Raw genomic sequence first — 25,103 nt, 5'->3', positions numbered from 1 at the left:
ACTTTGCTTGAATGGTTGGTAACTTTTATTAATGAATTGATAATTATTTTCTTTGCACTATTTATGCAGTTTGTTTACTTTTTACATTTCATTCCCCTTTGTTTTTATCAGATTCACTCTCTCACTTTCAGACACTAGTACTACTGCCTCCATGGCCCCGAGGGGTGATAGTTAAATCCAAATATAGATCTTGAGTCTAAGATTGAATCGGCCCACGTGGCCCCATCTGCTCCAGGAAGCCCCATTGTGCAAAGAACCGTGTGGGCGAATCCCGTTGGAAGGTTAGGCTCAGGGACTGATTTCGCTGCCATTGAACAGGTCCTTTAGTGCTTTCTGTTCACGAAATCTAGTTTGGCACAGGAGCGCCCTAATAATCTCGCGGTCTCGGGTCAGGTCGGAGGCGAGCTGTTTAATTTATGATGGCTGGAAAAAATATGGAGTGATTCGCACATGCAACAAGGAGGGAGAAGCTAGGAGAGCAGCGGGCTCGGGGGGAGACGTGAGGGACAGAACAGGGCAGAGCGCCAGCCCTGAGAATGGGGCGGTAGGGGCGGGAATGGGAGGCTATGTGGGGTGGAAGGAAGGAGGGCAGGCGTGAAGATGGGGACGGGCGAGGGAGCCCAGCTTTCCGGCGCTTAATGGGCGAGTGGGGCCACTAAGCCCACGGGTAACGTGATTTCCCTCCCGCGGCAGCCACCGCCGCCTCCCCCTTTATTACGCGCAGCCCGTGTGCTTGCGGCCCAGCCGGGCCCCGCCTCGCCTCGCTCGGAGGGGCGGGGGCTGTGTGGAGCGCAGCAGCAGCAGGCAGGCGCGGAGCTGCCCTTCTATAGGAGCCGCCATTAGCGCTGGGACCCGGTGACAGGGTCTCGGCGACGGCGGCCAGCGCGGAGCGGGAGCGGAGGTAGCCGGGGTGGGTCCCCGTTTGATGGATCCCCGGATCGCCTGGTTCCAGCCAGAGCAGCTCGGCCCCTCGAACCGCCTGTGGATGCAGATCTGGGAGACCACGCAGGGGGTCCGCAACCTGTACTTCCAGCAGCAGCAGCGGCAGCAGAGCGCCCCCGCCGGGGTGGGCCCGGCCTACCCGCCCGGCATGTACCGCGGCCCCCGCACCGACCCCCAGCCCGACTTTCTGCCGCTCGAGAACGCCAACAACCAGCACAACCACAGCCGCCACCAGGCCCCGCCGCCCCCGGGGCCCACCGCCTGGGCCCGGCCTGCGCGGGGCGCGCCGCCCGCCGCCTCCATCTCGGCCGCCGGCAACAAGAGGAAACGGGACAACAAGGCCAGCACCTACGGGCTCAACTACACCATCCTCCTGGGGGGCACCGAGCAGGGCGGGAGCCCCGCCCCGGGGGACGGGCCGGTCGCCAGGGAGCAGGCCCAGCCGCTCTTCACCGGCACCCCTTGGAAGGGGAGGAACTACAGCCAGGGAGTCGTGGGGTAAGCGCCCGGCGCGGCCTGGCGGGGAGCGGGGCCGTGGGGATGGGGACGAGACGGGCGGAGGGGCCCCGTAGGGCCAGGAAAACAGCCCATGTGAGGAGACGCGACCCCTATGGGGCCGGGACAGGCTGGCTGCTTGGGGGATCTGCTCCCCAGCCGCCGCCTCTTCTTGCCCTAACCGGACGCACATGGGGTGGAGGGGAGGGCAGAGCATGCTCAGTCCCCGTCTCCCGCTGTCGCTGCACATACACGCAGATGTGGGGCCTGTTACACGCCCTCCTGCTGTCGTTGCGTAGCCCTCCCCCCTTATTTATTGAGTGGGGGGGGGGGGAGATGATTTCTGCAGGCACCTTTCTCTGCTGTTACCCATCAGGAGCATCACTCCCTGCTGCCGTTGCTCAGATGCATATGGGAGAGGGTGAAGAGGCATTGTTGCCTACTCTAGCATCTTCTCTTGCTGCCATTGCCCGCAGGCAGACTCATATTTTTTTTTGGGGGGGGGGGGGAGAAGAGTTATTTCAAAGCAGTCTCTTCATTTGTTTTCTCTTGGATACCATGGCAATAGGATTGTTAGCAATACCTGAAAGAATTGTTCAAGGAGAAGTTGGTTGTGCAATATAAACATCCACATTTTCTGCACCAGTGGGCAGTAATCATCACCTTTTCTGCTTCCAAGCATGCAGGATAGGCTTGTTAGGTGGCATATTGTGCATGTGAAATTAAGGACCTTAGTGGATGGACACCTCATAATATGATTGCAGTGGCACAGTAGCAGGGAATAATACCTAATGTCAGGGTACATAAAGAAAATCTTCAATTGCAATAAAATGTATGCTGTTCTGGAAATGCCCAAGGAAAGTGTCCATATGAATACTAATGTTGTAGACACGCCCATATGCAGGAGGGAGGAATTGCCTTGTAGACTCCTCCTGTTGTCACTGCATGCATTCGTGTTGTGGATTTCATGCTTAGTTTAGTTAATGTCTGCAAAGCACTTTGAAGATGGAGGGTAAAGTGCTTTAGTATATTTATGTTTATTATTTGTTGAGGCCCTTCCCAATGTCCATGTGACTGCATATCCACATGGGGAGGGGGGGGGGCATATTTCTCAGACATCACCTGCCCTGAGTATGGTGCATGGTGGTAGGGAAACAGTAAAATAGCCTTTTGTTGCGTTCATGTACACTTGCACCAAGGTGACTTAGAGTGGGTTTTTTTCTGAGTTCTAGCTCTTCATATACCTTCTACCAAAATTGCATGTGTTTACTTGGGGAGGCATTTTGCACCAACCTCTTGCTCTCATTGCTTTTATATCTTGTTGTATTAATGCAACGGTCAGTGAAGTACATGGGCTTTTCCTTCTGACACTGAGTATACTCCCATAGAGAGTATATTTTGCTGAGGGCTGATGGTACAGTTACAAGAATGCCATTTCTGCAGTGCTCACCAGCTGACAACATTTATCTCTCTCTGAGAGGCAGAAACACACAATCGGGGGTAATGTCAATGTGAGGTTAGTTTTGGTTTGCTTAGACCTTTTCTGACTGTATGTAGGCATCTGGATGTCTCGTATAAATTGCCTTCTGTGCTGTGTATATATATTTGGTAGCGTGTCTAACGCAGCCCTCACCATCTGGTGACTGGTGAACATATGGTGGGTGGGCATGTGTACACACCCCATTTACTGTCATATTCCCACGTATGAAGGAAATTATTGAGGGGGCTATTTGTATAGATCCAGCTAATGTTATATATGCGGGCTTAGGATGAAAGATCTGGGGAAAACATTTTGGATACTTTTTACTTCACGCATATGTTCGCATACTCTCTGGATGGAGATTGTATGATGATTAAGGCTAAGATTTGGTCATGGGTATTTTTAGTAAAAGTCATGGACAAAAATTCACAGCCCATGACCTTTCAATGACTTTTATTATGTACCTCTGACTAAAATTTGGGACGGGAAAGCTGGATGTGCCACATGTTCTAGGAGTTGGCCCAGTTAGGACAGGCTCTCTCCCCAGTATCTGAGTAGTGGGGACTGCCACCTCCTACCTGCACACCCTGCCTCTGCTCCTCCCCAAGCCCTGGTTCTGTAGCTTTCCATTGATGGAACTGAAGCCAGTGGGAGCTGCAGCTGGGAGGCAGCATGTGGAGCTATGAACTGAGCTCTCCCAAGTAGGCACCTCCCTACACCCCAGCCCTGAGCCCCTTCCCAACCGAAATTCTTGCTGCTTAGGGATAACCTGCTGACTCTGTGTATACGAAGTCAGTGATATCTTTACTACAGTTTTTTGCACAAAGTGTCTGCCCCATGTCAGACGTAATTTTGGAAAACATTTTTTTTAGTTTATTTTCTATTCTGTCATATTTTTACTTCGAGAGAACATTTTTTTTTAAATGTATCATAAATTCAATGTAATTTTTCCTGCTATTGAAGTTACAGAAAACAATGGGTGAGGTTCAATGAGATATTAGGAGTTTTATTATTTAGGTCTTCTGTATGACAGCAGTCATAAGAGCAGAGCTCCAGTTGGATAATTATTGTTCCTCTAAATCAGTGCAGATCATACTTGTGTTTTATTTATATATATATATATATATATATATATATATATATATATATATATAAAAATCAGCAAGAGCTAGTTGGTTTACAATTTAAACCCTAACTAGATCAAAGATGTTTTAGTTGCTGTCAAGGATTTAAAAAGATACTGTCAAAGGAATAAAGGCTGCATGTTGAACCTGTCCTATAAATAACTCTGTGTGGAAAAGGGGTTCCAAGATTTGAAAAAAAAATCAGTTTCTTATCTTAGAAAAAATTTTGTTTTTGATAGAGATGTAATAGTGTAGTCAATTAACTGACAAGCAAAAGCTTATAGGTCAATGCTATAGACTATATGCATTTCCTCCCCACCCCTTGCCAGTACGTTGTTTAGCAGGTTGGCCAGGAGCCTGGCTCAGTCCCGGCTTACACCGGGTCCAGGACCTACCCCTGCTGCATCTCTGCATTTAAAGTGTATTAGGAGCCAGCCAGGTAGGCAGGCAGCCCAACTTAGTTCTGGCTTGTGTCAGGTCTAGGAGCTCAGATGCCCTCCTGGAACGGGATGCTGCCTCTGGTAGAGAGGCAGACGCATGGAGCAACAGGCAGCCAGTCTGCGAGGGGGAGCTGTTTTGTTTTTGTTTGTTTTGTTTTTTTTAAACTGGCTCCCCTCATGGACCAGTTCCCACCTGGCACCCCGTGCTGCTGCCTCTGATACAGAGACAGCAGTGCAGAGTGGTAGAGGTCTCCTTGGGAGTGGGGCTGGAGTGTACTGGCTGCTGGCCTCACCCCTGGGATCTATAGAATAGTCGAGTAACTGGTAGGAATTCATGAGGTTAATAGACCATTGAATTAACCAATATTTAACATCCCTAGTTAGTGGGGATGTATTCACATGTACCATAATGCCAACTTTCCTCTTTGTCTTTATTCTGCTTTGTGGGTAGGGCAAAGTAGAGTATCAGTATTTTGTACACATTCTGCTGTGGCCTTGTCAGTAGTCCTCCAACTGTTGGTCATTTAAACTCAGATTACACTTGTGTAACTGACATTTTATGAATTTGCCAGTTCTGTTTGAATGTTGGATTACTTGTTTTGCTTTTTTAAATTTAAATCAAGTCTTTCTGCACAGTTATTACAATTTAATACCTTTTTCCTAAAATGTCCTTGGTCTCTTATAGGAATGTAATAGGATAACCATTTACATAGTTAACCAATAAGCTCAGGCTTATTGGTTACCATAAATGGTTACATGCAAGCTCCCACCCTGCTCTCAGGGAGTTAGCTGCCGCCCCATACTTGCCTCTGTATTGGAGGCAGCAGTGTAGGTGGCAGCCAGGTTCCTGGGAGGGGCCGACAGGTGGGAGCCGGTACACACCAGGAGCTGGCTTAAAAGCTGGGTTCCTGCTGTGCACTGGCTCCTGGGGAGCTATTTGCCACCCTCCGCTGCAGGTATGTGTAACTGTGTAGGCCGTGAAGTTTTCAGTGGCTACATGGTTATTCAGTTACCTGCATTTGAACATCCCACGTCTCTTAAATAATTTATTTCATGCAACTAACTTGCTTCTATAATTCAAACATACAGGCTTATAACTAATAACTACAGACTGTTGCCAGTGTCTCATTGTCTCATAATGCTAGATGGTAATGTTGATCAGAGAGGTCTGTGATCTTGTTCTAAGTGAGGTTTCTGCTGAGATATGTACTGTACATTGAGTTCATTATTTTCTTCTATCATCACGAATACGTTTTACACTACTGTAGGATAGTACTGACTAATATAATTAATTGCTTCTTTGGATGCCTGCTAATTTTTTTATAAAGTGACACTATCAATGTCAACAGGTCTTAAACTCATTTCTTACTTTGCTATTTCCATGCAAATTATTGTCATGAAATGTAGAAAAGCCCTGATATTCATGTTATAAAAATAGTATATGTAAGTTTAAGCTTTCTGTTCACTCTTTTGTCAGTGACTTTAGTATGAAGTTATGGAATATGGAATATTTATTTTTAGAACATTAGATCTGAATTACTTTCAGACCTTCTCTACTCAACATATTTACCAGTATTTTCATTCCTGATTAGGGAGGGGAATATGTATTGCTTGTACCACATGCGTGTTCAAGTAAGAAAACCAACAAACACATAGGAGTCTAGAGTTTCAACGTTCTAAAAATCAGGTCCATAGTTCAAACCTGCAAGAACAGTAAGGATAGACACTTGACTGGATGTAATAGTGATCACTAAAGTTCAGAAGGTTAAATTAAACTAAGCACATATATTGAAATATTGGAAATATTTTCTCTTTTAGACAGCCATCATGTTCTATCAGGTATATCGGTGCTTCTGTTTTATTGTTGGATTTGGATTGAGGAACATACCATTCATGTTGAAATATTTTACACAGGCAGTGAATTGAAATGAATTAATATTAAAATGATTCACTTGTGATAAGAGTCAGAAATTATCTGGGTGTTTCTTCACTGTACTGTTAGAGCAAAAAAAACTGTATGTACTATCAAGACTGAAATATTAAGCATTCAATAGTCAATCAACTTTAAAATAAGAGGGGTAGCCGTGTTGGTCTGGATCTGCAAAAGCGTCTGACGAAGTGGATCTTTGCCCACGAAAGCTTATGATCCAATACATCTGTTAGTCTATAAGGTGCTACAGGACTCCTTGTCAATTTTAAAAGTTAACGCTGCTCCTGCAGAGTTAAAAGAACTGTTGAGTACATTCTATGTGTTATGGCATATGTAACTATCAAACAATAATATATTGAAGCTTACATTTATCAGAGATAAAGGGAACAGAAAATATCACATGGCCAAATTCTTTTATTTCTTTTTTCCATGACCTGGAATCCTTAAGTCGGCAATTTCTTATTGATCTTGTAAGTTTATTGATATTAAAGTGACCTGTAAAACAAGTTGCTTAAAGATTCAGCTTGTGTATCTTACCTGCTTTTATGATGGTAGTAAAGAATAAAACTAAAAACCTGATTGAAGAGTTGTAATTCATATATGTGTAAAATTAGTATATATATTTGATATGGCAAAGACTGCTTAAGTGAATATTCTGTGCTTCAGTATCCTTAACAGAGTAGTATGTTGTCTTGAGCCATAGTGGCAAAAAAGCACTAAAGTAATCTTTGTGGTATATCTTTTTCATCATACTTAAAAAAAAAAAATTAGATATTATAGATTTCAGTGAGTTTTAATCAAGACAAGCTAAATCTGGGGTTTCTGGCTTATGCAGTTCTTAAGTGGTGTTAAAATTTGAAACATATGAGATGTGTATTTTTCCCATGTTTAAAGTAACTGAAATGTTTCTGCCAACATTTCAGAGGCAAAAAAACAGGGGGAGCAATTAGATTAAGTGATTCATTCTGAACTTCAGAGGCTGCTACCACAACTGGAGTTCAGTGAAGCTTATTAAAAGTTTATAAAAATGAATCTTCTCATCCTTATTCAGTATCTGACGTTCTAGTATAATGCCATAAGAACAAAAGCAGAGAAAGTAAACATCTGAGTTGGACAGTATATTAGAGCATATTATGCTTGTGCTCTTCTCAAACTGAATGAAAATACATTTCAGTAAAATACAAGTAGCTGATCTCTACATTTAGTGTTCTGTTCCAAGTACTACTTCAGTAATGTTTCTGGAGACTGAAGGTTGTGAGCTGAATTTAGGAGTTCTTCAGTAGCTGTCCAACTCCTTCAGAATTCACTCCTATGCAAAATACATATATCCCCAGCAGTGGCAATTTTTGTAAATGTCTTTTGAGACATATCTTTGTTTGGCTTTCTATGTGAGTTCTGAAGTTTTGGACACTTAGCTGACTGACTAACTTATTCCTTTCCAGAGGTTTGTTTTGTATTGTACTGTGACTGGTCTAACCTCACCTGTGATTCATCTGTTATTTCTTATCTAATACTACAAGGGCAGAGACCAGATACAGCTTGAAACTCACCTAGTCCTCATAAAAACCAAGTAACTAAATTTGAAGTGGAGAACTTCAGGGAGTAGAAATGCTCCTGCAGGAGTTCCAGGGTCAAAGGAAAGAGCCATTCAGGTGAACGGCATAAAGAGTGTAATTCTGTAGGGAACATGCTAGAAAGGAGTAGATAAGCTCATCTTCAGCCCCAGGCAGACAACATGCAGAGTGTATTCCTGTTGGGAGTAGATCCATGAAAGATCTAAAGAAAAAACAAGTTTGATAGACTGAATATATTGCTTGTTTTGAGCAGATTAAAATGGAAGCGGTGAAGAGAAGTGAAAGTTTGCATTAGAAGAATGTATTGGATGCACAGGCCAGTGAGTTAAGTCACACTTTTTATTAGGAAATATTAAGAGATGTTCACTGTAGTCAGGTAAAATGGAGAATGACATAAATGTGAAACATATTAACACTATTGAAAGGGAATAGTTGCAGACCAGGGTTGCGGGGAGAGGGGGAAAGGGGAGGAGAGACTTCATTAGGTTGGTGGCCATTGACCCATAGAGAAATCAGTGGGGGGACCCCACACAAAAATTGTAGCAAAGTTTAAAAAAAACCCCACAAAAACCTGTACATTTTTCAGCTAACTAACTGTTTCTGAAATTAAAAGCATTTGCTTTGTTTTGCCAGATATTTGGAGAAACTGATTTCAGAATATGAAAGTTGCAGTTGAATGTATTGTATATGTTTTAAAGTATGAGAGTACTTTAAAAAAAATCCATAAGTAGTAATTTGAGATTCCTAGGAAAGCCTCAACCAGTTTTTGGTAACCTGCCAAAATATATGTTAAAGTAAAAAAGACCATGAGGGATAAGAGCAAGGATGTGTCTGGGTCACAAATCCTTTTCTTTTGTACATCTGACAAGTTTCTTCATCTCTTCTGGATTTGTCACTTAGTTGCTATTGGAATAAAAGTAATTATAACTTGTAGGCTTATTTCTGATTATTTTGATTGTGTAGACTTCTCAGGGCATGTCTACACGCACAACAGTGCAACTGTTCCACTTCAGTAAGGGCACAATTGTGCTAACAGGTGAGCATTTTCAGTTGGCTTGGTTAAGTCACTGAAGTGGATTAACTCTGAAGTTAGCTTAGTATAACTGCATCTCTTAGAGGTGAGGCTTTTATACACTTAGTGGTTATGTTCTGCAGATGTAAGTTTCTAGTGTAGACCTTGGCTCAGTCTGTTAGCTGAGGTTTGTGGGAAGTCAGAATCTGCGCACTGCCCATAACCTCTTGGCATTTGGTGATAGTTTCTCTGTTGCAAGAAGTGAGATAAAACAAATAGGCTTTGGGGCAGGTTCAAAATGTAAAGGCAGTTTGAAAGATTTTTGACGCATAAAGTAAATATTGTGTAATAGTATTGTTTGGATGTGCTAAATCTTGGAATGTGGCCATAATGTACGTTTATGAAGATGACTAAAGGGGACTCTGAGAACCCTGCAGATTCTACACATGCAAAGAAATAGTGGGTGGGTTGTTTTGTTTTGTTTTGATTTTGTTTTCGTCCTCTTACGTTTATTTCTGTCTTCATAATTCAGACATTTTGTTGCCTGAGGATGATTCCAGATAGGTCGTGTTTTAGTTTAAAAAAACAAACAAACAGGCATTACTTTGTTCTTTTTTCAAACCAAGCTTTTACATGTTAAACAGCGTTTTAAGGTCACCACTATTATGTACTTTGGTGATTCCTCAGACTTCTAATAGTGCACCTAAACTGCACCGTAACTCAAAATAAGATAAGCAATTTGACCTACGCAAATTGCATATTTTATTTTGGTGCTATTTTGAAATAGCGCTTTATTTCAAAATTGACAAAATAAGCTATTCCAAAACATCCCTTACTCCTCTTAAAACGAGGTTTAGTGGGACATTGGAATAGCAAGCCCAAAATAACGGGCTTGCTGTGAAGACGCGGGATAGCTATTTTGGGATAGTCCAGTATCCTGAAATAGCGTTGCAGTGAAGATATACCCTGAGACTATGTCTGTACTCGCGGCTTCTTGCACAAGTACGGCTGTTCTTGCGCAAGAATCGGCAGTGCATCCACACTGCCCTCCCGCTCTTGCGCAAGGAAATTTACAGTGGTAAGAGAGGGCTCCTTGCGCAAGAGTTACGCTCTTTTTTTTTTATCAGGTGTAAGCCCTCTTACACAGGTGCTCTTGTGCAAGAGGGCAGTGTGGATGCTCGGCAGGGATTTCTTGCGCAAGAAATCCCATTGGCTAAAATGGCCATCAGAATTTTCTTGCTCAAGAGCATCCACACTGCCATGCACACTTGCGGAAAAGCATAGCGCACACATGGCTGTGTGGACGTTTTCTTGCGCAAGTCTTTTGTGCAAGATGTTCTTGAGCAAGAAACCATCAGTGCAGGGCGGTGTGGATGCTTGGCAGGGATTTCTTTCGCATGAAATCCCATTGGCTAAAATGGCCATGTAGTGGGGTAGAGTGGTCCCCCACTGAGCCGGAGGTGGAGGAACCCCTCCGGGAGCCATTTTGGGCCCAGTCTACCCCCGCCCCCTCACCTGACCGGAAGTCAAAGGGCGGGGCTAGGACTATAAGAAAGCTGCCAGGGAGCTCAGTCAGGGCGCAGCCTCTGAAGGAGACGGAGGCCTGTCCAGAGCTCCTGCCTGGGGAGAATAGGACCGGGGCTAGGCCGCTCTCAGCAGCCTCCCCAGAAGCCAGCCAAGGTGTCCCTGCCAGGGCTATGGAGGCTGGGCCAAGCCAGCCAGCAGAACCTCCCAGGGACCCAGAGGACTGGCCCGAGCCGGGGGACTGGCTGGAACCCCGATGGGTACTGGAACGCCGGGGCCGGACGAGCCCACGGGACGCTGCAGAGCTCCAACCCCATGACCCCTGGATTGGGCCGCCCGGACCCTGATGGGACGACACCGGCCTCGACTCCTCGACGAACCTGCTGAAGCTACAGGTACCTGGGAAGGGGGAGACGAGAGTGGCCCAGGGGGTAGTCTGGGCGGAGAGCCGCCCGAGGCCAGCAAGATACGGGCCGGAGCCCTGCTGAGCCAGTCGCAGCTGCACTGCTGCCATCAGGGCTCCTGGGCCGGGGTGTAGTGAGGTGGGTGGGCCTGCGCCCCCCTGCCAGCCCCTAACCGGGTGGCAGTCTCCCCCTCACCGCTGCTGCTGCCGGTGCCCTCCCGGGCCCGCTCCTGAAGGAGGAGCTTCTACGAACTGGGGTTTGGGTGCGGCACGCCTGGCGTCAGGGCCTGGCCGCCATTTACCGTCCCGCCTGGAGTTAGGGCCTGGGTTTGGCTGGCGGTATTTGTTGACCGCCCTTCTCAAGAGCCCGGGCTTACCTGCGGTGCGTTTGGGACCGTCCGTGCATCGGGCGGGAACTCTTAAAGGGACAGGACTAGAACGGTTGCCCTGCCCCAAACTGTATGATACTAGACTGACAAGCGGTGGGCTTATTTCTCTGCGGCCCGGACCCGAAGCAAGGCCGGGCGTGCGAACAATTACCTCTTGGTCCAACCTGAAGGAAGGCGGGGAAGAGACTCACCTGCCTGGACTAGTTTAAGGCGCGGTAACGCAGGGAGGCAGGCACGTCTTTCCCTGTGCTGGAGGTGGAGGAGCCGCCTCCTGAAGGCCTACCGGCCTATCATAAACTGCCCCCGGAAGGGGGGGAAAGCTCAGGCTGTTGTGGACATTGCCGGAGGGCAGTGTCCTGAAAGGGATCCGGCCACCTGCCAGCAGTGGTAATTCCCCAACTCGACGGCAGGTGGCGCTGTGGTGAGCGGGAAGCCGCTACAGGCCATCAGAACTTTCTTGCTCAAGAGAGCATCCACACTGCCATGGGAGCTCTTGCACAAAAGCACAGCGCACACATGGCAGTGTGGACGTTTTTCTTGTGCAAGACTTCTTGTGCAAGATGTTCTTGAGCAAGAAACCGTCAGTGTAGACATAGCCTAAGTGTAGACTTCATTCCCTGAATCCCTTCACCCTGAATCCTCTGTTACTGTCATGTTAGGCTGTTTCTTTGTCCTGTATTTCATATAGCAGAGTAAGACAAAGCCAATCTTAAAGCCTTTAAGCTCAGACAGCTACATTAAAATGGATGAACAGCCACACTAACTGCTAAAAATTAATGACCTGTTCTTTGTTTTTAAAGGAATCATTGAGAGAGAGTTTAACTCACTTTCATATAATATTTAACTCTGATTTAGTTTAGAAATAATAAGGTTAAAGGCCAGGACTCACTGGTTCAACTCCAAAGCTTTTTTAAAGGCATCTAGTTAATTTCAGGAAGCTGTACATGTGACTCTTTTTTGTTTTGAGACTAACGAAACATGCAGGTTTGTAGTATTTTATACTTTGTGTTTAAACTTCTCACCCTCCTAATTAACAGAACCAGAAAAAATCTTGACTTTTCAACATTGGCAAGTTAAATGCGTTAAACAATTTGTGTGCAAAAAAAGTAGAGTTGGTATTAACTTGAGTTTTTGTTTACATACGTGCATGATGTAAAACTCTTAGCTATAAGAAAACAAAATGAAGACTCATATTTTAAAAGCATTTTAATGACACCACTTTCTTGTTCTTGATATGAAAACTGTTGAATAACATTTTAAATGCATGACAGCTTCTTAAATTAGATTAAGTCTTATGTCATGTTGGATGACACTTCTAATGTAAGAGACAAGGTGGTGAGATAATATCTTTTGTTGGACCAACTTCTGTTGGTGAGACAAGTTTACACAGTTAGTGTATGTTTCCTTTGAGCTGGGAGACATACTCAGAGTGTCACAGCTAAATACAGGATGGAACAGTCTCTCTAATATTTTGGGACTGACGTGTATGCAGCACTGTTGTAGCCATGTCCAATGTAAGTTGGCTGTATTGAAAGGAAATTTTATTCTGGCTTTTATTTATCTGCATGTTGTTCTGACAGCTATTCCCCTGCGCTCCTAAGGAGAGATGTTAAAAACTGATGACCAGGAGTGATGCCTTGGCATCCTTTCTAAAGTTAAATAATTTTACAGAAGTAGCGACTTGATCTTAAATCATCTGGAAAGTTGAACCTACAATAGGAATCTTGTCCAAAAATAAATACCATGACTCTCTTTTCTTCTGGACTGAGGCAGAGAAACTCTTACTTTTAAGGTAGTACTAGCAGCACTTTAGACAGCATTCCTTTGGTTCAGTACAGGAGTACTGGCACAGCACCTGGCACAACACAGTCTGTAGTTATAGCAAAATGTCTATCCTTGGCTTTGTCATGCAGGAGCCTGTACTCCAAAAGGTAGCTTCTGATTATCTCTGTGTTAATCCTGTTGTTAGTAAATACATAGCCTGACTAGAGTGACTCTTCAATCAAGGTTTATTGATCACTCCCACCATCCAAGGCATTGTCCTTGATCTAGTCAAGTGAGCCCTAATGTGAGCCGTCCTTTGGCAAGGTCACTTGTTAAAATGTGTTGCTCGCTTTCCAATGCTTGTGAAGGCTTCAATGCTTTCTTGGAAGTTCCAAACAAAACAGAGAGCCTTATTGGCTCTTGCTACATTTCAGAGGCGGAGGTGCCCTTATCGACTAATCAACTAGTCGATGCAGTTTGCACCGACTTTTCGACTTAATCTAAATTTAACATCCTTAATATATGGAGGTTGTCCAGTGATTGCCCATGTACGTTCCACTACTGGTGTTGGTGCACCCAGCGCATAACCATTGAAAACATTCTCCCTTGTAGCATCTTGAGCTCCCTCTGCTGTTGCATGTCACTTCATGCATTTAAGGCACAGTCTTTCTCAACCCCACTCTGGTCCTTCTTTCTGCCTTTGATTTTTATTGAACTCTGTTTTTAAAAGTTATTTGTCTGTCTTTGTGAACTGTGTGTAGTTACATGCAGACTAAAGACCAGACTAACGGTCTGAAGTGCTTAGGGGAGCACATAAGAAGTACTAGCATCACATGGGCAGGGAGCTCAACCCTTGGATTGATGCCACATCTACACTACAGGATTAAAGATGTTAAAATGTGGTTACTTTCCCAATCAAGTAGTAAATAGATTTTTTTTTATTGACTATATGATTACTCAATAAGGGTAGGCAGTTACAGCATTCAGACTGGCTTGTGTTGGGTCCCAGAATAACCTCTCCCGCTGCCACACTGCATGGGAACCTGCAAGCGCAGATGCTGGCTCCGTCCCTGGTCCTGGGTCTTTTGTCAAGTCTGCATAACCTCCCCTGTTGCTGCTCTGTATTGTAAGACTCCCAGTCCTTTGCAATGCAGAGCAGCAGCAGGGGAGGTTATGCAGATTGAGACCAGGGACTCAGCCAGTGTCTGCGCTTGCTGACTGCCTAGTCCCTTAATATTGCAGAGCTGTATATTGACAGCCTGGACAGCAGTAAGGAACAGTTCAAATACATACCGAGACAGTGCAGAATGGTGGTATAATATGCTTTTTGGGCATTTAAAGGGAAGGTTTAGGAGTCTGACTAGGTGAGACCTCAGCAAAAGCAACATTCCCATTCTCAACGATTTAGATGATGTCAGAGAGAGTACGCTTAAGTTGGCAGGTGATTGATACCAAGCTGGAGGGGTTGCAACTGCTTTGGAGGATAGGGTCATAATTCAAAATGATATGGACAAACTAGAGAAATGGTCTGAGGTAAATAGGATGAAGCTTAATAAGAAAAAATGCAAAGTACTCCCACTTAGGAAGGAAAACTCAGTTTCACACATACAGAATGGGAAGTGATTGTCGAGGAGGGAGGACTGCTGAAAGGGATTTAGGAGTCATAGTGAACCACAAACTAAATGTGAGTCAACAGTGTGACACTTGCAAAAAAAGCAAACCTGGGATGCATTAACAGGAGTGTTGTGAGCAAGACACAAGAAGTCCTTCTTCCTCTCTACTCTGCACTTATTAGGCCTCAATTGGAGTATTGTGTTTAGTTCTGGGCACCTCATTTAAAAAAAGATGCGGAGGAATTGGAGAAGGTCCAGAGAAGAGCAACAAAAATGATTAAAGGTCTAGAAAATATGAACTATGCAGTAGACTGAAAGAATTTGTCTTGTTTAGTTTGGAAAAGAAAGGACTAAAGAGGGGAAATGATGATGATTTTCATGCATCTAAAAGGGTATTACGAGGAGGAGGGAGAAAAATTGTTCTCCTTAGCCTCTGGTGATAGGACAAGAAGCAATGGGCTTAAATTGCAGCAAGGGAGGTTTAGGTTGGACATTAGGGAAAACTTCCTAACTGTCAGGGTGGTTAAACACTGGAATAAATTGCTGAGGGAGGTTGTGGAATGTCCATCATTGGAGATATTTAAGAGCAGGTTAGACAGACAAGGGGGGTTAGCCTGGGGTTTCCCTGCACCGGGGCGGTCGGCCCCGGGGCAGGTGTGCGCCGCGGGTGGGTCGGCCCTGGGGCAGGCATGCACTGGTTTCCCTCTGGGGGATGAGGGAATCCTAGGAGGAGGCAGATACAGGGAACTCTCTGCCTCCACTGGCACCTGACTCCCCAGTCCCCACTCCCCGACCTCTGTCCCCAGCCACAGAATTCTGTTCCCACTCCCCTGTTCCCAGCTACAGAACTCTGTCCCTATTCCTGTCTCCACTGGCACTCTGTCCCCTGCTGCAGAACCCTGTCCTCTGCCCTCCCAGCACTCTGTTCCCTCTCCCCTGCCCTCAGCCGCAGAACTCTGTCCCCACAAAATGTATAATTATAAATGCTTCATTTTAGATTTAAATAGCATGAATAAAAAACAGACCATTTATTTCATAACTATAAACACGTGATTTTAATTTTATACCTCGCATAATTTAAAAATAAACTGTTTATCAGAGTGTGTAAGTAAGGGCTGGGGATAGCAAATGATGGACAGGAGGAGAATAGAGAGGGCGGGGCTTCAAGGAAGGGGCAGGGTGGTAGATCTTCACCTGTTCGGAGACTTAAAAAGTGATCTTGGGTGTAAAAAGGTTGGAGACCACTGATCTAGACAGTGCTTGATCCTGCTATGAGGGCAGGGGACTGGACTCGATGACCTCTCGAGGTCCCTTCCAGTTCTAGGATTCTAGGATTGTGGTGACAGCCTGCCATGTGCTTCATGATAGTTGAGAGAGTAAGGGGGGAAAGATATCTGGCAGGGTGGGAGGCTAAGATAAAGATTTTGAGCCGCCAGACATCAGATCAATAAAGAGAGCACCGTGCAGGTGTGACGTAGTGGCGGGGGTGGGGAGTGGGTTACATTCACTCTTTGATGTATTGTGCTGTGTGTGGGTGTGGGTGTACGTGTACCTCAGTTCTCTTCCCCCCTCTCCCCCACCAGCGCACTCTGCATGAGGTGGGAGAGGCTGAGCATGACTCACTCAAGAGGTGTATTGGGCCCAGACACAGGAGATGAGAACTCCTGGAAGACAAAAGAGTCCAGGCTGGGCAGTAGGGCCTGGGGGATGAGCCAGTCTCATCTGGGCTGGGAGAAGGAAAGATGTTTGGAGAGCAGGAAAAGGGGGAGAAAGGCCTGAGTCCCCTTCTCCCCAAGCAGAACAATACTATCTGATCTTGGTACCTATGTTAACATTGATCCTATGCTACGTTGTGTCCCTGTGATCCAATAAAACCTTCTGTTTTATCTGCTGGCTAAGAGTCGCATCTGGCTGTGGATGGGGGTGCGGGGTCAGGGACCCCCCCGACATTCCGTGACAGCAGGGCAATACAAATCAGAGAGGCAGGGCCTGGGCTCATGCCATGTTCGTTGGGGATGAGCAAAAGGGGGTTTACTGCAGAGGCATCAGCTAATAGCTTCTCCTGTTTCATCCATGTTGTCATGTGATGTCAGCCTCCTCCGAATCACACAGTGTGTTATGTAACAGATACTGACTGAACATGGCCAGAAACTTGGACCTTATATTGCAGTGCTTTGTGCTACAATGATGACAGACCACTTACTGCTGACTTGGTGTGGAAAGGTGTCTTACCATGGAGGATGGAATAAGGTAGGCCTCCCCAGAAACCTTGTGAGAAGGATTGAAGATTTCCTCTATGTATGAAAGCTTTACGGAGATGTGTCTGGAGCTAGAGAAGGAATCCTCCCTGCACATTAACAAGCTGTTCTGGGGACCTCCTGCTATGTAGCCACTCGGTTTCCTTAACCCACTTTTAGCAAGATTAAAAAATGTGAACTCCACCAGAAATGCCCTCCCAAGTTCAGTGCCCAAATGTGAGGCATCCTGGAAGGAGGGAATTGTCTCCAAAGTCATGAAAAAGTTTTTGGCTGTGTCAGTGACATTGGTTACCCCTCTCATCTGCTGACCATTCCTCTGCGGTCCTATACTTTTCTGTCTGAGGCTGCCTGAGTGTCTTGGGAGGAATCCATGGACTGGTGAGGAAAGCTGGTCCTCCCCCTCCCCACCTGCCAAGGATTGCATGCAGCCGCAGATAGAAGCGGCATGTTAGCAACAAAGCTCCAGACCATCCTTTTACCTTCTTTATCTTTTTGGTACGACTGCCTCAGCTGCTTTACTTTCACTTGGCACTGCTGGATGTCTGGTGTATCCTTTCTCTTCCATGCCCTTGGCATTCTTGGCATAGATATCTTTTATATATTTCTTTTATTGGTTTGTATTTCTGCGAGAACAGATTGCTCTCCTTGGACAGCAATGAGATCCAGGATCTCCTGCACATTCTGTGCTGGTGCTCGTCTGCAACCCTGGGAACTCATGAACTCATGGTCAGGTGTATTGCTCAGGTATGCTGCCTGCTCTGAGGTTTGCTCGCCACGCTGTTAAGACAGGAAATTCAAATGTTCCTGGGGCTTTTCCTGTTCCTCGAGAGCAGAGTAGAGTTGAAAGTCATGGCCAGACTGGTCACCATGAGGCACTGAGAGACATCTCCCACAGGCCAAGAATGCCAACTTCCAAAGCTCTGCACCTGCACTAGGGATGTAATAGTGGTATTGATTAACTGATTGACCAAAAAGCAAAAGCTGTATCAGAGGCAGCAGCACAGAGGGGCAAGAGGCTCCTTGGGAATGGGGCCAGAGCGCACTGGCTGCTGGCCCCACCCTCAGAGACTATAAAATGATTGAGTAACTGATAAGAATTCATGAGGTTAATCGACTATTCAAATAACCGATATTTAACTTCCTTAACCTGCATTACTGTAAAGTCAACAATGCAAGGTCAAATTTAGCAGTTACTCGTTACTGAAGAAGTACAGAAATCAACTTTAACAGTCTTAAAGTTGATGGAACAAGCTTGGTGATGTGACCTCATTTTTAGAAAACTGACCTAACATAGTTAGGTTTGACCTAAACTCCCAGTGAAGACCAGGCAGGGTAAAGAGGCTAGGTTGAAAGTCCACCTGTTGGAAGTAATGCTCCAGCCACTGTTAAAGCTATCCTGGTCTGACTTCATGCCAAGTACTCTGGCTTCACTGAGAAGTGCATTTCCAGTTTTTGTGGAATTCCAGTGCTGTTCTCCCTCATTTAAAGAGAGTCTGAATGCAGAGCTTCCAGAAAAGCACTGTCCTGGAGAAGGTCTCTACCCTCTAAGTATGGTGAGATTGTTGAGAAGGAATTGAATTAAGTGCACTGAACGCACTCCTCCAAATTGGTGCTGTAGCACGGTTGGCTCTGGCTCTGCAAGGGGCACTACCTCAAGCCCTATGCCTGAAGCAGCAGTGTTGACTTTGTTGGCACCAAAGCAAAGACTGTCTTGGTGCCAATTGCCCCGGAGGCATTTGTGTCAGCAATCAACCTGCTCTCCCTTGATACAGGTGTATTCTTCCTTAAAGGAGTCTAGTCATTAAGGACTCCTGCCACTTCTGCCTGCGTTACAGCCTTTTGTACCATAGTTGCCTGCTTCCTGAGGAGGAAGCCCCTTGGTACTATCAAAGGGAAGCCTGCTATGGTGGCATTGATCCGTTGATTGCCACGTTCTCAGCACCAATGGCTGACTAGATCAGTCCTACCATGGAAAAAGAAAGGGGAATTCTTATGATTGGACTCAGAGGTGTAATCTTACGTATCACAACTCCAAAGCAGGATCCCACTGGTCTCCGCAGAGATTCTCTCTTCCACCTAACACTGTGCGCCTTCAAGGGACCTGCCATGGAATATGTCTGGAACAGTGGTGCCCTTCTCCATATCCATGTCCATTTTGGAGTCTTCCCCCTCAGTTTCCAGATCTTTTACATAGCGTGCATATTCAGTGCCCTCCTTTAGAAGAGCTTAATGTATGCACTGAGTGACTCAGTCCCCAGATTTTAACCCCTGCATTTGGCAGCCCACAGAGATTATCACTGCCTTTGAAGTTGTACTTGCTCAGTCCATATATAAATTATTACAACTGCTGCAACTGTGTCAACTTGCTGATGTAATTGCTGGTTGAGCAGCATCAGCAGTACATTGGCCCCATCAGTGACTTGTTCCTAGTGCACCCACAACTGTGAGTGCAGGAGAGCATGTCCCACGCCTTTCAGTGCACATGTGTTTCTCCCTTTGCAGAATAAAACATCTTGAAGTTGGAATAAATAAAAAATGTGAACAGGCGCAAATATGTTTTAGTGTAGCATGGTATCTTCTTTAGGGAGACTGTTGTGGGACAATATACAGATCCTGCCTGCAGGTCCCAGAGTTGATGAATGTAGATATGATGTGCATATCTAATGTAGACAGACAGTACTGGAGCAAGGTGCAAAAATTCTTTGCTCTCTGTTTATATATATATATATATATTTCTAATTTGGCTGTGATGGTAGCATTGAAGTAGTGGTAGATGATGAAGTAAGAGAAAATAGCATTTGCTTTGAAATCAGAATTTAGAGACAATAGGTTTACTTCACTTGTTATGTATTAACTTTGTAAGCTATCTAAATACAACACTGGATATAAATAATATATGTATGAATAGCAGTTCTAGTGTAATAAACAATTCCAGTAGGGCTTGTTGGTATCATAACTTGCTTGTAATTTAAATGACACGTTGTGCTCGGTTAAATTAGAAACTTTTTGTAAAATCTTATAGGATAGCTTTTAATCCTTTTATAAAAATCTTTGAAAATTTTAATTTAGAAAATCCAATTAGTGATTTTTATAGGGACTCTTTTCTAGATCACATGAACATATTTAAAAATGTAAAACAGAAAACATGTCATAAAGCTTTGACCATTCCCTTAGTTTTCCAAGTAGCAAAGCAATATGTCCAATTTTACTTGAAAATTTTCATTGACAAAAGACATCAAAATACTAAAAATATTGCTTTCCTACAAATTGAATTATTTGTAAGTTTGTTCTACTTCTACTGAAGTTTAAAAGGACCAAAATTGTTAGCAAAATGCAGGACAATGTAGCACTTTAAAGACTAACAAGATGGTTTATTAGATGATGAGCTTTCGTGGGCCAGACCCACTTCCTCAGATCAAATAGTGGAAGAAAGTAGTCACAACCATATATACCAAAGGATACAATTTAAAAAAATGAACAAATATGAAAAGGACAAATCACATTGCAGAACAGAAGGGGGATGCGGGGGGGGGGGGGTGGGAAGGGGGAGGAAGGAAGGTAAGTGTCTGTGAATTGCTGATATTAAAGGTAGGGAGAGTGGGATGTTTGTGAGTTAATGGTATTACAGGTGATAATTGGGGAAACTGTCTTGGTAATGGGTGAGAAAGTTCAAAGACTTGTTAAGTCCTTGTTGGTAAGTGTCGAATTTTAACATGAATGACAGTTCAGAGGATTCCCTTTCAAGTGCAGATGTAAAAGGTCTTTGTAGCAGAATGCAGGTGGCTAAGTCATTTAGAGAGTGTCCTTTCTGGTTAAAGTGGCAAGAAACTGTTTTCTCTTTGTGATCTTGTCTGATATCTGTTTTGTGGGCATTAATCCTTTGGCGAAGTGTCTGAGATGTTTGTCCAATGTACATAGCAGACGGACACTTTCGGCACATGATAGCGTAGATTATATTTCTGGATGCGCAGGAATATGTGTTCTTGATCTTATAACTCACTTGGTTAGGTCCAATAATGGTATCAGCAGAATGAATATGTGGACAAAGCTGGCAACGGGGTTTGTTGCAAGGGAAGGTACCAGGGTTGGTATTAGTGTGGTATGTCCTGTGGTGGTTGGTAAGAATCATCTTGAGGTTAGGTGGTTGTCTATAGGAGACTATGGGTCTGTCTCCCAGAGCCTCTTTGAGTATGGTATCCTGTTCCAATATAGGCTGTAGTTTATTGATAATGTGTTGGACAGGTTTAAGTTGGGGGTTGTAGGTGATGACAAGTGGTGTTCTATTGTTGGTTTTCTTGGGTCTGTCTTGAAGTAGATGTCCAACACATTATCAATAAACTGCCCACAAGGCTAAGCAGTCAACACTTCCCACAATGCCCCAGCACTCCTGGCACCTCCTTCCTGGGGAGCTAGAAATGCTGACACACTGTACCCGTCTGTTCCAGCCAGCACCCCTGCTGCCACTTCTGGCCTCACATGAGGTTACCAATTCTCAGCCTATGTGGACTGGGAGCTTGCAGCTCAACAGGGAATTGGAAGCAGCTGGGCTACAGCGCAGGGGGCTGCTCCAGCCCCCTTCCTAGTTTAATCAGTTAACCAATTAAACTTAAACGGGATTTGACATGCCTATTGTAAAGCAGATCTACTATACAAGCATACATGAAGCTGAGATGCAATACATTTTTGCTTACAGTAGTAACCATTCAAGCAATAGCATTTTTAATGACTTTCGGAAACAGGCTTTTTAGTGTTTTAATTATGAATACCCTAACCCCAAGACTGCAATCACGTACTCCTTTCCAGTCCCCAAACAGACTAACATATTTTTGAACAGTTTTACTACAGACTCCTGTCAGCAGAGATTTCATTAGTGCTACATTTGAGATCCGTTTCCTTGAGGGTAAACACATCTCTCAAGCTAAGCCATCCACTTTTTCTTGTTTAGGTATAATATGTGTCCAGACAGGTTTTGTAGAGTTGCTTGTGCTTTCATGTACATACTTGTTATCAATAGTGAAAACACATCTAACCAGAATCTTTGTATCTTAAAGCTTGACAATTAAAAAAAAAAAAAAACAGCCCTCTGTTGTAAATGTGGAAATTGCCACTACAATTTACTGGCAGAGCTAGATCACTGGAAATGGTTTTGAAAGGCATCTGTGTTGCAGTGCAAACTGAAGTAACTGACAGACTGATCAATGCATTGGGTGCCTTCTTCCTGAGCCTCCAGAACTGATGTCAGTAGCTTAGTAAGGGTTATCGTTGCTTTTTCTTGAAATGTGAGGGTGGTTTAAAGCATTTTTCCCTTTCTTTAAAAGATACAGACAGAAATAATCATACCCCATCCTTACTCTTACTCTTTTAAAGTGTGTGTGTGTGTGTGTGTGTGTATACACACACACACACACATATACTAGCAGATTTACCCAGTGTTGTTCAGGTACTTAATTAAGGTGTTGGGTTTTCTTTTTTAAAAGAAAATAAAAGGAAAATGTATATGCTTCATTTAAATTATTTGTATTTTTAGAAGTTAATTTTATTTCATATTTCTTAAAGGATTACAATTTTTCTGTTTAATTTTTTTAATGGGAATTAATTGTGTGTTTTTTCTTCATCCCTATAAATACCTACAATTTGCTATGTTTTAACAAAAAAGGCTATAGTCAATTTGGTTTTCAGTAACGTTTTCTTCTATTTTTCAAATGTTAAGCATTGATTTGGCTGTGCCAAAACAGAGCACTACTTCAAATTCCTCAGTTTTATCCCTTTTCTGTAAGGTTTATTGACAAGCAATCCTATTTAAGTTTCATCCAATGTTTCTGGCTCATCTTGGTTCAGTCCATGCATGTAAATAACTTAAATTTCTTACAGGTACTCTGCTATTGCGAGGGCAAGAAGTTGGGCGAGAGGGGTTGATATTCAGCAATACAGGTTAGACCTCCGTGGTCTGGCACTCTTGGAACCTGAGCTGTCCTGGACCAGGCAACTTGCCAGACCAGGGGAGGTCAGTGCTTCCCTGCTTGCAGCCCCTCAGGTTCCTGTCCTTGAGGCTCCCTGTCCTATCACTGGCTCTACTAATGTTGGCCTGGTATGGCTCCCCACCCTGCTGCCCACCCACTGCCCCAGGGTCTCCCAGGATTCCCTGCTGGGACTGCTTGGCTGCTGCCAGACCCCACTGCTTCAGGATGTTCCCAGGAGTTCCTGGCTGGAGCCACCCAGCTACCCAGCCCCACTGCTGCCACTGGGGATACCATAGGTTTCCTGGCTGGGGAGGCCCGCCTTTGCTAGCTCCACTTCATCTGGGGGTTCCCTGGCAGAGGCTGTCTGGTTACTCTGGCCCCGCTGCCACTGGGGCTTTCACGGGATTCATGGCCAGGGCCACCTGGCTGCTGACAACCCCACTGACACCACTGCCTGGCCCCATTGATGCCTGGGATTCTCCCTCCAGGGCAGTGGCTCCCAAGATGTTGCCTGTCCTGTCCAGGGCTCCCCAGCCCCTGCATTGTCTCAGATTGCTCCGGGACACACTCATCTGGTAACATCTGTGGTGTTGCTGGACCAGAGAATCCAAATTTGGGAGGTTCAGCCTGTACCTGTAAGAAATTTAAGTGTGGGGTGTAGTGTGAAGGGCTCAAGGCAGGAAATTAGAGAGTATTGGGCTGGGGGAGAGTGGGGAGAGCTCAGGGCAGAGGGTGAGGATGTGGGGGGGATGCAGGAAGTCAGGGCAGGGGCTTTGGAAAGTGGAGAGTTTAGGACAGGGTTGAAGGTGTGTGGGGGATGTAGGAGTCAGGGTTGGGGGGAATGAGGAGGGGCTCATGGTAGGGGGTTGTTGTGTATGAGGAGGGCAGAAGGCCTGAAGCAGCTTTCTGTTCCTGTCAGGCAGTGAGAGCAAAGTGCACAGCAGCTCATCTGCCTCCTGCCCTCAACCAGAGGGAGAGAAATTCAGCAAACTGCACTTTCCCATCATTCCCTGACTATGGCAAAGAAAACAGCCTGTAATGTCCCAAGTATAAATCTGGGGTGGGAGGACTTGAGCCACCTTTACCTCCCTTCCCCATCTTCACTGAAGTAAATAAAGTATTGGGAGCAGGAATGTTAACATTTTAGAGGAAACAGGATGTTGCATGGTTTTTTTTTTTTTTTTCATAATTTGGTTGGATAAATGACTATCAAACACAACTATTTTTAATGTAGAAGGTTCATGTTCAGAGTTGGATGATAGTATTATTATTGTATATGGATCAGGTGATATCTGCTTATTATGTTTAATATATAGTGGTTCTTACAGATTTGTGGCTATTTGATTTAACAGGAATGTAATGTTCATAAAGAACTATAGGGGACAAATCTGTAACAGAGTAATCTTACTTAAAAGCAGCTGAAGTTTAGTCAACAGTAAACTAAACAGTCAAGTAACTGAGTTAATAGAAATTGGATGTTTTGAGAGGTTATGGGGGAAAAAGCAGAAAGATGTCCATTTTTTCCTTTTTTTAAATTTACAAAGAGGAAGATTTAGGTTATCACTTTTTTGATTGTGGCAAACAGACTCTGGAGTATCATCTTGCTTTGTCTGCAGGCTGTACTTAACAGTACAGTAATCTCTGTACTCTGGCTATTAGCTAGAAATCTCAGTAGTTTGAGATAATGTGACCCAATGACTGAAAAATCTAGACTGTTGCCTAATAGGCTCTTTTGTCCATGGAATGTTCAGACTAGAGTTCTACCAGAATGTGTGTCTCATATAAACTTAATTACCATGACAGAGTTATCGTGATGGAAGAACTTGTAAAATGTTATCAACAGATTGAGTTGCATCAGGACTGCTAAGAAGAAATATTAGTGGTAGACTAGGAGACTTTTAACAAACCAAATGATTAGGTAACTAAATACCTCCAGGTAGCAGATCATAAACAGTACTGGGGAGGGAAGGGTTTAAGAATGTAAAATCCCAGTTAACAGGTTCAATATTATGTTTAACCAGTTAACCACTTAAATAGGAGTGGGCAGGAGGCCAGGCCTTTCTGCCTCAGGGAGGAGTTGCTCCAGCCAGATGGGGCCCGCCTGAGGTGGGGGCTGCACTGGCCAGGCTGCCAGTTAACCATAACCGGTAAGGGTGATGTTTACCAGTTAACCATTCACATCACTAATTGTGTTT

General features: G+C 44.6%; 1 protein-coding gene across 4 annotated transcripts in view; it reads left to right on the top strand.

Annotated features, from left to right (window-relative positions):
- Nucleotides 1-600: 600 nt before the first annotated feature.
- TENT4B (terminal nucleotidyltransferase 4B) overlaps nt 601-25,103 on the top strand; it is a 59,876-nt gene continuing 35,373 nt past the window's right edge. For 2 of the 4 annotated variants that reach the window (XM_075940246.2, XM_006121144.3), the window contains exon 1: nt 605-1,440. In XM_075940246.2, coding sequence (XP_075796361.2) covers nt 926-1,440 — 515 coding nt within the window. In that variant the 5' untranslated portion in view covers nt 605-925. Of the gene's footprint in view, nt 1,441-24,644; nt 24,827-25,103 lie in introns of those variants that run through there. The other 2 variants (XM_075940247.2, XM_025183667.3) reach the window with 2 other exon arrangements.

This window comes from Pelodiscus sinensis, chromosome 12, assembly GCF_052426305.1.
Source record: "Pelodiscus sinensis isolate ZL-2025 chromosome 12, ASM5242630v1, whole genome shotgun sequence".
Taxonomy (NCBI): domain Eukaryota; kingdom Metazoa; phylum Chordata; order Testudines; family Trionychidae; genus Pelodiscus; species Pelodiscus sinensis.
This window is presented reverse-complemented; position numbering and strand designations above follow the sequence as displayed.